The sequence below is a fragment of the Leptinotarsa decemlineata genome, unplaced genomic scaffold (assembly GCF_025532065.1).
Source record: "Leptinotarsa decemlineata unplaced genomic scaffold, Ldec_3_MD MMD2_tig00000199_RagTag_RagTag, whole genome shotgun sequence".
Taxonomy (NCBI): Eukaryota; Metazoa; Arthropoda; class Insecta; order Coleoptera; family Chrysomelidae; genus Leptinotarsa; species Leptinotarsa decemlineata.
The window spans coordinates 17,277,643-17,291,195 of NW_027412544.1; the positions used below are offsets into that span (position 1 = coordinate 17,277,643).

General features: G+C 37.0%; 1 protein-coding gene across 5 annotated transcripts in view; it reads left to right on the forward strand.

Moving 5' to 3' along the window:
• LOC111511304 (anoctamin-4) overlaps positions 1-13,553 on the forward strand; it is an 89,819-nt gene that overhangs the window by 38,689 nt on the left and 37,577 nt on the right. For 4 of the 5 annotated variants that reach the window (XM_074173091.1, XM_074173092.1, XM_074173094.1 and 1 more), the window contains 2 exons: positions 4,856-4,982; positions 5,592-5,750. In XM_074173091.1, the coding sequence (XP_074029192.1) occupies positions 4,856-4,982; positions 5,592-5,750 (286 nt within the window). The remainder of the gene's footprint in view (positions 1-4,855; positions 4,983-5,591; positions 5,751-13,553) is intronic. The other variant, XM_074173093.1, reaches the window with a different exon arrangement.

A 13,553-nucleotide genomic window follows, 5' to 3' on the forward strand; every position in this document is an offset into this window, starting at 1 on the left:
ACAGTTAAAGGACTGGTCATGAGGGGATGTCCACAGGGAGGGGTCTTATCACCCCTTCTCTGGAACATAGTTCTGGATACCCTAATTAATCACCTTAACAAAAATGGATTCTACAAAACCTCCCGAAATCTTCAAAAGCCAACTGAACTTCTCTGAAGAGGTGAAATACCTTGACAAGAAGCTAACATGGAACTCTCATCTACAGAGTAGAGCAAAAAGAGCATACGTGGCTTATGAGCAATGTCGGAGGACAGTGGGACGGGCATGGGGTCTTTCACCCCGTGTAGTCGCCTGGATCTACACTGCAATAATAAGACCTATGTTAACGTATGGAGCCATTGCATGGGGACCGAAAGTTCTACAAGCAACGGCCATCCAAAAATTATATCAAATACAGCGACTGGCTTGTTTAAACATCACAGGAGCCATGAGAACAACACCAACCGCGGCAATGGAATTAATCACGGGTCTGACCCCTCTGGATCTGTACGTTGAGGAGGTTGCGTTAATGGCCATGATACGATTGCACACGGCTGGTGTAAACCTAGAAGTAGGAATGGGTCGATTGAGGCTGGGCCTATGGCGGGAAGCGCTTACTGCGCAACCTCTGCTGCAGGCAACAAGTGATGCAATTGAACCCAGGTTTGTGTTTAATAAACCCTACAAAATACAAATTAAGCAGAACACAGAGTCAGATGCTGCAAATGCAATACGGATTTATACAGATGGCTCAAAAACCAAAGAAGGTTCAGGATGTGGAGTGTACTCCAGATCACTAAGCCTAAGGATTAAATGGGGAATGGGAAGAAATACCAGCGTGGTCCAAACAGAACTGGCTGGTATCTCAATCGCCACAAAAGAAATAACCAAGAAAAGAATTTCTGGCAAAAACATAACAATCTGCACTGATAGCAGACAAGCACTATTAGCCTTGAACAGATACCGTGTTACTTCAGGGCTAGCACTAGAGTGCCACCAAGATTTAGCCAAAGCCTCGGTAGATAATAACATTATCCTGAGGTGGGTTAAAGGGCACGAAAGGAGTAAAGGTAATCGCATTGCCGACTCTTTAGCCAAGGAAGCGGCTGGACTAAGAATTTTAGGACCAAGTGGCACCCACGGCCTGATGACATCGACAATTGCGGAACTAGTCAAATGTTACACCCATGCTCAATCTTTAAAGAGATGGGATGAAATCAAAGGATGTAATCTTGCCAGGATCACCTTGGGCGACCCTGGGAAGCTGGCGCCGAAGAAATATCTGGCGATGACCAGGAAAAATCTACGCCTTACAGTAGGATTTCTGACTGGCCACTGTCAGCTAAGGAAACACCTACATAATATGGGGCTAGTGGACACACCTCTATGCAGGATGTGTGAATAGGAAGATGAGACTGTCAGGCATGTCCTGTGCGAGTGCCCGGAGTTATCGTCAATAAGAGAGTGTGTGTTCGGCGAGTCTTGGCCTACACCTGCCGATATAAAGGAGATGTCTCCCAGCGACCTGTCCACCTTCCTGGAAAGGACAGGATGGACGACGACCTAGGAGGACAACTCCTCGGGAGGATGTACAATGGGTCACATGTGGCCTAAGTGCGTGGGCTTACACTCACCCTCCCTACTCTACAGATACAGACAGATCCAGGGAATAATATTTCTTTCACAGATGTTGACAAAAAAACCTTTTAGAAAGTTTTGATAAAAAATGAGAAACTGGAATGCGATTTTGTTTTGTTGAGTGGTGCGTTGTCATATGACTATCATTGTATTGTCAATATTCTATAGGATATTTTGAATTTTTTTGATATGGCCGAACAGTTTACATTCAATGAATATGCAGATATGCATGTATTTTATGGACGAGCATTTTGTAATGCTGCAGAAGCTCGTCGTCTGTATTCCGAGCATTTTCCCAATCGAACGGTACCGTCAAGAGAAACATTCGAACGTGTCGATCGCAGCTTGAGGGAGACAGGTATGTAATAATTGATAATTAATTTGAGCACGTTGTTTTATTTCGATATTATTGTAGGTACAGTTTTGCCAAAACGAGGTGGTGAGGGCGCTCCTAGGACTGTACGTACCGTTGTATTGGAGGAAAATATTTTGGAAGCCGTCGCTGATGATCCTTCAATGAGCATCAGAAATCTATCAGAACAGTTCCATACATCCAAGTCCACTATTCATAGAATAATTAGGGAACAACTGCTCCACCCATTTCACATCCAGAAGGTACATGCCATGACACCTCAAGATTTTCCAGCACGACTGGAATATGCCAATTGGTTCATGGATAGGCAAAGAGAGGATATGACTTTTATTAATCGAGTTTTATTCACTGATGAAGCAGGTTTCAGTAGAGATGGAGTTATCAACTCTCATAATCTCCATATATGGGCTGAAGAATATCCCCATGGGATATTGCAAACCAAACACCAACGGAAATTCAACGTGAATGTTTGGGCTGGTATCATAGGAAACCATCTTATAGGACCATTCGTTCTACAGGATCGATTGAATGGAGAACGTTATTTGGAGTTCATTCAGAACGATTTGAATGGACTTTTGGAACATGTTCCATTGCAAACCCGAAGAGATATGTGGTTTATGCATGATGGCGCTCCTCCTCATTTTAGTTTGATTGTGCGTGACCATCTGAACCATATTTTCCACAATAGATGGATTGGTAGAGGTGGGCCATATTCATGGCCATCGCGGTCTCCGGATTTAAATCCATTGGATTTCTTTCTGTGGGGGCATCTAAAAAGCCTTGTTTACGCTACACCTATTCACACAAGAGATGCATTGTTGAATAGAATAACATTACATTGTGAAGCCATACGAAACGACCCTGGAATGCTATTTCAAGTACAGAGAGGGTGTCTTCGCAGACTAAGAAAATGTATAGAGAGAAAAGGTGGTCATATCGAGCAGTTTCTGTAGCGTATTTTTCATTTCTGTTTGCTCTTGAGGCTCTTGAGTTTCGTTAGTTAAACGTGTTTGCATTATAAAAATTCGTTATGAACATTTTACCTATCATTTCCATTTTCCTTAAAAACTAATATTTTCGAATAATGGTAGACATCTCAGGATAAATGTTGTTGAATTAACGTTATCATTATTATTTCTGCTTTGATAATTATTCATTTCAAATAATGGTGGACGAGGGGGTTTGATGTCGTCGAGTGAAACTACATTTTTATCAAGACTCGTTGCTCCGATCGACTTTCCACACGAGTACTTTTATTCATAAAATTGTCCAAGTAACCTTAATTTGTTGAAAAATATTGAAAAATATCTGTCATTTCAAAGTTTTGGGGTGTGGACCATCGGGAGTAGTCCGTTCCTGACTTTGTAGCAAAACAACTGACTCCTGCATGAAAGCTCATCGAAGGAATTCATTTGTTTAGTCAATTACCAAAATTTGGATGATTTTGAATATTCACTTGAAAAGTTATCAAAGAAAAACATTTTTCATTTTGTAACTTCGAGGGCCCGTTACTTGGTAACGAAGGATATGAAGTACTGATGATATTTTGACCCCATCTATACATTCCCGAGAGGAAAAGAGGAAGTCCAGGGACACCCTGTATAATAATAAATAAATTTTCAAAACTTAAATTAATAGAAAACTACCTAAGATCTAACATGAGCCAATCCAGGCTTTAAAATTTAGCTATAATAAGTATCCAGGAAGATATTTGTTTTAATTTAGATGTGACTGACCTAGTTAGGGAATTTGCACTCAACAAGGCAAGAAAAGTCGATTTTAGTATTTAGATGTGTATACCTACCTAATGTTGTATTTCTTTTTTCTTTATTTTACTTTATTTTTCGTAAAATAACTATGTAGATTTTTGTATTTTGGTTATACCAAATTATATTTATGTACATAATATGTTGTATAAGCTCATATTTATGTTATAGGTATGTATCTATTCGTTGACTCAATAAATATATTTTTATGATTTAAATGTTCAAAATTATGTTTTCATTAATTTTCCCTAATTTGCGATGTTTTCTTATACACGTTTTCCAAAACTGCTGATGAGGCGGCAAATTTGGTTCTTGCACCCGGGCGGCAAAATCTCTAGGCTCGGCCCTGGTCTTCTAACATAAATTAAATCATATTTGGTGCATGATTGCCTAGAATAATTTCCATCAATATTTTTTAGTGACGGTTTCTATTTGAATTGATTCTGTGTTTCCTTTTAAAAATTTTCACTGAAAATGTTGGTATCTAGTAATTAATCATATTAATAATTGATGTAAACATTCAACAATTGTAATCGTGATATTCACATAAGCTGATCAAATATTCATATGTAAAAATATTAAATCGAACATACAATGTAACAACCATGAAACATGATTCACAAAACAAATTAACAAGTACGCTAGAAAACACTAAAACAACGGTAATTTAAAAAATTCATGTATATAATTCCTTGAATACCTAATAAGGTGCTGGATTATATAAACATCTGTTTTCGAACAAAATTCAAATAAAAGGATAGAAAATATGGATTTTTCATGATATAGGTAAATTTGTATAAACTATGATATCGACTGCAATTCTTCATGATTTCAACTGATACATGAATTGTTGTATTAGAACATATTATTGACTCATTTTTGTGTTTATTTGTTTATTATTGATATTATTTTTCATTTGTCCTTCTGAATATCTTTATTATGTGTGTCTGTATTTATAAGCGTATATTCATTCATGATTTGTCTTAGTGCAAGTTTCATTTTTCAAGACTTTTGTCAGTTCATTCAGAAGATTGATTATGATCGTTTGTATATATTATGAAATTTTATGAATGAACTTATCTCATTTTTCATTCCACAGGCAAGAATACCTTGATCGTTTCCAAACCAGAAAATTCAATTATATCACTGGACGCTTAGAACCTTACTTTCCTGGTTATATAAGAGCTGCTCGTTTGATATTATCTATTTCTATGTGTACTTTCATGGTAAGTATAGGTTTCAGGACTTTTACTATGGAAGTAGTTGTGAAAATATTGGATTTGATGAAATAACCACCAAAATTGTGAGAACAATAAAATCAAAGATTGTTCCATTAGTAGTATATCGATACAGAAATCATTCCTGAGGAAATGAAATTTGAAAAAGTCAAGACAATATCCAAAAGTGACAAAACATAGAAATTAGAAAATATTGACCAAAAAATATTCTAATTCTGTTCAAAATTATTGAGAAACGTATGAATTGTTACGTGTTCAGTCTATTGTGGGAATAGTCATCATACGGCTCTTTCAGATCGTGGAAAAAAATTGACTATTCAAAATTCAAAATATAAATTTGACAGAAAGTCCCTCAGTTTCAGCAACTGTTCGGAGGGAAATTTGAAATGTATTCTGGTATCAAAATACAAGGGGAGGAAAATCATATTTTCTTATTATGACGGCCAGGTACATATTTCCATAATAGCAAATTCCGTTTTCAGTGACAATGCTCTCGTGATGAGAATAGTGATCTCTGATCCCCTTCAGTAATTCTCTTATGCCCTACAGAAATAGAAGTTCTAGATGCGAAAGTAAACAGTTATGATTTTTTTTCAGATCGTTTTAGTTCTCGCAGCAGGTTTGAGTATAAATACGTTGAAGATGACCTTAAAGTCATCCCTTATGGATGTGGCATATTTTAAACACCACTCCAAAACGATATCGATGTGTTTTGGTTGCATCCTTCAAGTAATTTTTATCAAAATATTTGGATCGGTAAGTTGTTGTCATATTCGATTGTGGGATTAAGTGAAATGACAGAATTCAATACACCAGTTGTGGTAGAAAAATTTGACTTAGGACGATTTTTTCGAGTATTTATTTACATAGGAGGCGTATATCTAATGATCACTCAGACTAACAGGAATACTAGTAATAAGCAGATCTACTAGTCATTGTGTGAGTATTATACTCGGAATTGAACATACCAAACTCGCACACTCATATTTTTTATCAAATGCGGAAGAACCTGAATCACATCGCACTTACAGTGAATCATACACAGTGAGGTTCTAAAGTATCCAATGAATGTATTTTCTACGTTATTATAAATGCAAATGAAAAATGCTAAAAGAAGTCAATTAGATATCATATATTGAAATATATTTCAATTGCTCCTTCAACCACTAGGACTACCTCTGTAAAAATTTTGAATGAAAAAGTGTAAGCTTGTGATACCGCGTTTAAAAGTGTTTCCAATTCTCTATTCAGCAATACCGTCCTTTTCGATTTTGGACTTGGATACTCAAGAAAAAAGTAATTTTATTTCATACAAACGAACAGCCTTCGAATCAAATAACTGTCACGATTGACTAGTCTATTAGTAACCGATGTTATAGTTGAAGTAAACGGTATTGTGCACTCTTAAAGGCAAAAACAACGAATACATAGAAATGAACCGGCAGCAAACTAGTCCACGTGGACTGTAGACTTGGCGGTTCGTATTGGATAATTTTTACTAACCGAGTTTTATGATTGGGTGAAGAGTCATAGAATTAAATTTGTTACGGTGATGTAACGAGATCTACGAGATCAACACGGAGGCAGCAATAACTACCTGGTGATTTTGATAGCTTTCTTGTAAACACAAGATCTATCAACTGGAACCACAAATGTGCGGTTGGCTCCTGTTGGTGGCTCCGTGCATTTGTATTTCTATCTTTTGGTAACCAAGTGTTGCCCATCCTTACACTTGGCTGCACCATACTGATGATGGGCCAAAAGCCCAAAACACGTGTCTATGATTTGCCACTTTCTTGAGTGCTATGTCCGATTAATAACTTCTATTTCTATATCAAGACACTCAATAACTTTCATCTTTGTATAATTTCCTGGACCCGGATGTCACGCAGGTAGCTATTGCTGCCTCCGTGGTGATTTTGATACTTTTCTTGTAAACACAAGATCTATCAACTGACACCACAAATGTGCGGTTGGATCCTGCTGGTGGCTCCGTGCATTTGTATTTCTATGTTGTGGTAACCAAGTGTTGCCCATCCTTACACTTGACTGCACAATACTGATGATGGGCCAAAAGCTCGAAACAAGTGTCTATGGTTTGCCACTTTCTTGAGTGCTGTGTCCGATTAATAACTTCTATATCTATATCAAGACACTCAATAACTTTCATCTTTGTATAATTTCCTGGACCCGGATGTCACGCAGGTAGCTATTGCTGCCTCCGTGGTGATTTTGATATTTTTCTTGTAACCACAAGATCTATCAACTGAAACCACAAATGTGTGGTTGACTTCTGCTGGTGGCTCCGTGCATTTGTATTTCTATGTTGTGGTAACCAAGTGTTGCCCATCCTTACACTTGACTGCACAATACTGATGATGGGCCAAAAGCCCGAAACAAGTGTCTATGGTTTTCCACTTTCTTGAGTGCTATGTCCGATTAATAACTTCTATTTCTATATCAAGACACTCAATAACTTTCATCTTTGTATAATTTCCTGGACCCGGATGTCACGCAGGCAGCTATTGCTGCCTCCGTGGTGATTTTGATATTTTTCTTGTAACCACAAGATCTATCAACTGAAACCACAAATGTGCGGTTGACTTCTGCTGGTGGCTCCGTGCATTTGTATTTCTATCTTTTGGTAACCAAGTGTTGCCCATCCTTACACTTGGCTGCACAATACTGATGATGGGCCAAAAGCCCGAAACAAGTGTCTATGGTTTGCCACTTTCTTGAGTGCTATGTCCGATTAATAACTTCTATTTCTATATCAAGACACTCAATAACTTTCATCTTTGTATAATTTCCTGGACCCGGATGTCACGCAGGTAGCTATAGCTGCCTCCGTGGTGATTTTGATAGTTTCCTTGTAAACACAAGATCTGTCAACTGACACCACAAATGTGCGGTTGGCTCCTGCTGGTGGCTCCGTGCATTCGTATTTCTATCTTTTGGTAACCAAGTGTTGCCGATGCTTACACTTGGTGATTGTCTCCTGATTTCACATACTCAATATTGTAGTGGTAGTTAGATAAAATTAAGGCTCATCTGCGAAGTCGGTTTGCAGAAAACTGTGGAATATTTTTTTTGATGAAGAATATACATCAGAGGTTTATTATCGATGACTAGCGTGAACTCTCTCATGTATAAATAATTATTGAATTTGCAAAGACCAAAATTAAATGCTAAACCTTTTTTTTCCATTCGACAATATTTTTTTTCAGCCTCTGACAATATTCTTGAGGCAAAAGCAATAGGCTTCTCACAACCGTCAGGCATTATATGTGTGATCACAGCCCCCAGGCCTTTATCTGAAGCATCCGTTATTAAACGTAATGGTAAATTCTCATCATAATGCACCAATACTTGTGCTGACATCAACAACTGTTTAACCTTTTCAAATGCAAATTCGCATTCATCAGACCATTCCCATCCTAAATTCGACTTGAGCAGGTTATACAGCGGATGCAAAACAGAAGCAAGGTTCGGAACAAATTTCCCATAATAGTTAATTAATCCCATCCTCGTCGCCACTTGTGATGTATTCAACTTAAATAAAACAACTATATACAGGATGTCACAGAGATCCACCTTTTGAATAACTGTTTAAAATTTGGCATTCCGTCTTCCGAAAACAATTTCGAGGATATCATGGCTAGTGGTCATCAGATGCCTGATTCCTCGAAAGGACTGATTCAAGAGAAAATCAGAAATCAGATTTCCAGGACATGATCAATAATAAACCAAAACATTCAATATACGATAATAAAAACAAAAAGAAAGTTATCAAGCGATTGAAAGACAAAAAAGTCTTTTATTTGACTACTACGAAGGGGTTGATACTCTCATCACTAACGAACCGTATGCAAAATTATCCAGGAACCCGTTACCAAAGATGATTGCCGAAGAAAAAAAAAACATCCTCAAGAAATGCGATAACATACTTACCCCTCAACTGAAACGGAACAAGTTTCCAACCCAACGGTGTCAAAAATATATTATTTCCCAAATATCCACAAACCCAAAATATCCATCGTGTCAGCTATTGGATCTCCTACTTACCAAATGGGAAAATGGCTCACTCAGGAATCTGAAAGCTTGCCTATTGCGAAATCAGGTTTAAGTATCAAAAATTCCTTAGAGTCCATACAACATACAAAAAACATCAAGCAAGAAGGTGAGATTTAAGTTCCTTTGATGTTAGTTCTTTATATCCTAGCTTCCAAATTCCACAGACCTTACAATACCTCAATAATAACCTCACAATACCTCAATAATAACCTCACAATAAATACCTCAATAATAATGAAATTGATAATTTCGTTTCTCTCGTTGATTTGTGTTTGAAACAAAACCGTTTCTAGGTGGGAGGTTGCATGAACAACAGGAGGGAAAGGCTATGGGTAACCCCTTGTTCCTCTACTTGGGAAACCTGTTCATGAGCATATTCGAAATGGAAACCAAAGAAACGTCAAAGTATTTCCCTAAAATATGGCTAAGGTATGTGGATGATGTTTTTGCGATATTCGATAACAAAAAATCGAATATTGAGGACTTTGTTTCCTTTTTAAATAACTGACTTCCACCAATAAAATTCACTTATGAGTTACAAAATAAAGGACAACTTTCATTTTTTGACGTTTTGGTAATGAGGTTAGGTTAGGTTAGGTCTGAAGTGAGAGGGTCTATCCGACCCTCCACCGCAACCCGTAAGGGTTTATTGTGGCTCACACCTATTCACACTAGACCAAATAAACCCAGCTTCTTAACAAAGCTAATTAGTTTGTATGGTGAGTGGTCTGTCAGGTCAGATTGTGACAGTACGGCTCTGCCGAACCCTAAAAACCTGATTCGATCTCCAGCGGGGCAGGCACAAAGTATATGCTCTGCTGTTTCGTTATTTTCCAAACAGAGGCGACACACACTTTCTTCCGACAGTCCGAGTCTCTGCATATGATGATTCAAATGACAGTGACCTGTGAAAAGGCCTGTTAGACATCGTAGTTCATCCCTACTGTAGTCCAACAACTGTTCGAAGGGTGAATAAACGCTTCGGAGTGAGCCGATCCTGGAATATTCTGCCAGAAGTCCATAAATATTCTTGCCATCCAGGTATTCAATGTTTGTTTGGCAAAGCCAATGACATGTTCTGGTTCTATGAAGCTGCTTGCAGCACCCTCCTTTGCAAAAAAGTCAGCAGCTTCATTGCCTTCCAGGCCAGTATGGTCAGAATGCAGACCAGAGACAATATATTAAGTCTTAGTATTAAGGAGAGTCGTTTTTGGCAATTTGCTACCCATTTAGACGTTGCTCGGTAGGAGCCAAGAGCTTCCAACGCCGCTTGACTGTCCGAGAATATTGTTATTGACTTGTGTATGAGGTTGGATTTATCCAATCTATCCGCACACAATTCAATAACGTAAATTTCGCATAAGTTCCTAGGCAAGTAGATATTTCTGTCCCGGGTCTGCGACTTAAAACACCTGCACCAGTACCGGAAGGTGTTTTTGATCCATCTGTGAACCAACAACTATCTGCTCTCAATATTTCCTTCTCCCGGAGGATCCAGTCCTCTCTACTCGGGAAAAGTACTTTATAAGGCAGTTCGTAGTTGACAGTAGGAGGCATAAAGTCAGAGGAAATTTCCAGAATGCTGTGACTTCCAGTGTCAACCAACAGTCTGTTGCACTCTGCATTAAATTGATTTGTGCAATTGGCAGTGTTCACAAGTCTGGATTCAGTCCATCGAGCCGCTCTATCCAGAAGAATGTGGAGGTGACGTAGATCTAAAAGGATCTCCATGGTCGCTGACGGTATGGTACTTATGGCACCACTGATAGCCTGATAAGCCTGTCTCTGTAAGCCAGAGAGCTTCGCTTGGGCCGTTTTCTTTGAAGCCTTTAGCCACCAGGCAATTGCACCATAAGTGATCATTGGTCTGACAATCATCATATAAATCCAATGAGTTTGTTTGGGACCTAAACCCCAAGTTTTACCACAAATCCTTCGACATGTCCATAGAGACAGTCTGGCTTTGTGTAAAACGATTTTCAAGTGAGCGTTCCAGGTGAGTCTTTTATCAAGAACAATGCGAAGATATTTCACCTCCGTTCCAAATGGAATGACCTCATCATTGAGGGAAAGTGGCGTTAGATCGTCCAATTTTCTCCTCCTGGTGAAGGGGATTAACACGGTTTTGCTGGGGTTGACAATCATCTGCTCCCTCAAGCACCAACTATGAACATCATCCAACGTACTTTGGAGGATATTACAAGCTACCTTTCCCGACGAGGACTTTGCCAGGATGACAAGGTTATCTGCATAAGCTTGTATGGTAATGAGGAGTCAATGTGGAAAGCTAGAATACGATGTATTTAAGAAGGAAACAAGCACACTGTGGACAACACAAACGTGCTGGGTCGAATTTTCTAGTGAATCGTCTTTTGACGTTTTCTCTTACACATGAGAGATTTACAATACAGGTAATAGCAGACAGTAACAGTTTCTCGAGATGTATTGTAGGAAGAAAAGTTTACATTAAAAATTAACGAATTCTCCACTTTCAGAAAAGACGAAAACCAAGATAAATATATATCAGTTCCATACCACCATTACACGAAGAACTAGTTAAAGATTTTCAAAAAACTAATAAATAGAGTTTATTCTATGATATGATAGAATAAACTCTATTTATTAGTTTTTTGAATATGGATTTTCATCAAGTATCGGCCAGTTCTATTCAATTATGAAAGATTTTCAAGGAAGTAGGTATGAAGGTGATATTCAAAACAAGTTAACCATATGCATCTAGATACCTATGAGAGCCTTAAAAATAATAGTGTTATGGAAACGATGGTGGAAGAATACCTAATAGTATACTATTTAGCTTTTTTGAATATTTTCAGTTATCAGGTTCACTTGACTAGTAGATAAGGCATTATTGTGAAATTAATTTAAAAAAAATTGAGACGCAGGTACCTAGCAGAGGTATCCATGGTATAAATAAGGACAATATTGAATGTATATTGAAGATGATCACTTGTAAATTGAAACATGTGTCAAAGTGTTGAAAATAACGGTTTGGTATACGTTACGTAACAGTAATGTTAAGTAACTATTTAAAAACTTTGTCTACAAATTGAATAATCCATAGAAAAATGCACTTGTTAAAACATCTCAGACGAAGACAGGTATATTTACTTCGACAAACGGTAAAAAAATTAATAATATGTGCATCAATTAGTTTACTGTTTCTTGTTGATTGTGTATCAATTATCCAAATCTCACACTTCGAACAATTCACAATTGACCAGATTCATAACTGACTACCTCGGAGAAAATTTTATCCAGATGAGCAAATTTATAACTTTACAGTTGATCGTCAATTATTTTCAATTACTAGTAAGCCTTGAGAATTTTGGCTAAATGCTCCGTACGGAAGCAAAAGCCAAGAATACCTAAAGAGAGAGCCTTGAGAATTTCCTACTTCAAAATATTTACTCAAAGTCACCTAACAAAATACGAAAATGAAAAAATGTATAAGAAAAAATTGATTGAATTATTATAAATTGACTTTGAATCATGAAAATCATAAAAAAAATAATTTGGCTTTCAACAAGAAAATTGTTGAATATTGTCAAAATACAATGTTTTTAGGACTATACATTGATGAAAGTCTGTGTTGGAATACTCATATTGAGATGTTAAAAAATAAAATAAGACCAAATAACTGATATTAAGTTCCTATATAAAATAAATGGTTTTTTGAGAGCACTTCTATATTGAACCAACTTTTGATTGTTGTACCTCTGTATAGTACCAGAATATTCATTTCAAAAAAATCAAAGTAAAAATAATTACTAAAAATAATTACTATTTTAATTCTTCCCTAAATAGGTGTTGTAAATCCTACAACTCTATATATCCAAATCAATAGAAATTGACATCTTTTCTAATTCCTTCGCACCACGTCTCTCAAACGTTCATACAATCACCATTTTCATATCTAACTATTGTACTTTGCACTGCACTTGATTATTAACTGTTCATAACACGATATTGCATATTATTTATAACAATCAAATCATTTATTGTTATTTTCACCTCATCACTTGTGAACACTCTTTTTGGGTTTGTCCCTTTTTTTATTCCTCTGAAAATAAATAAATAAAAAGCTCTTCCTACATTTGACATGCTGTAGGTATTTTTTTGTATAATATGTGCTGTAGTACATTTAATTGATGTGTTAGAGTTTGAAACTCAATCTTCTAGAATGTTTAGAAATCAATAGATTCAGGAATTCGGGTAATTTACTGATCAATTAGAAATGAACAACTCCCCGTTACTAAATATTTTTTCAAATGTGGAAACTGGGACATAAGCTCAGGTAATTTAATTCATTACAAAGTTAGGTAAAAATCAGATACTTGTACGTAATTCAAATTGTAGAATAAGTTATATTCAGCATTGAATATGTATAATTAGTTAGTAAAGACACGCCCGAAGAAGCCATTGTATGGCGAAAAACGATTGGCGTTTTTGTAAAATCGCTTAGTA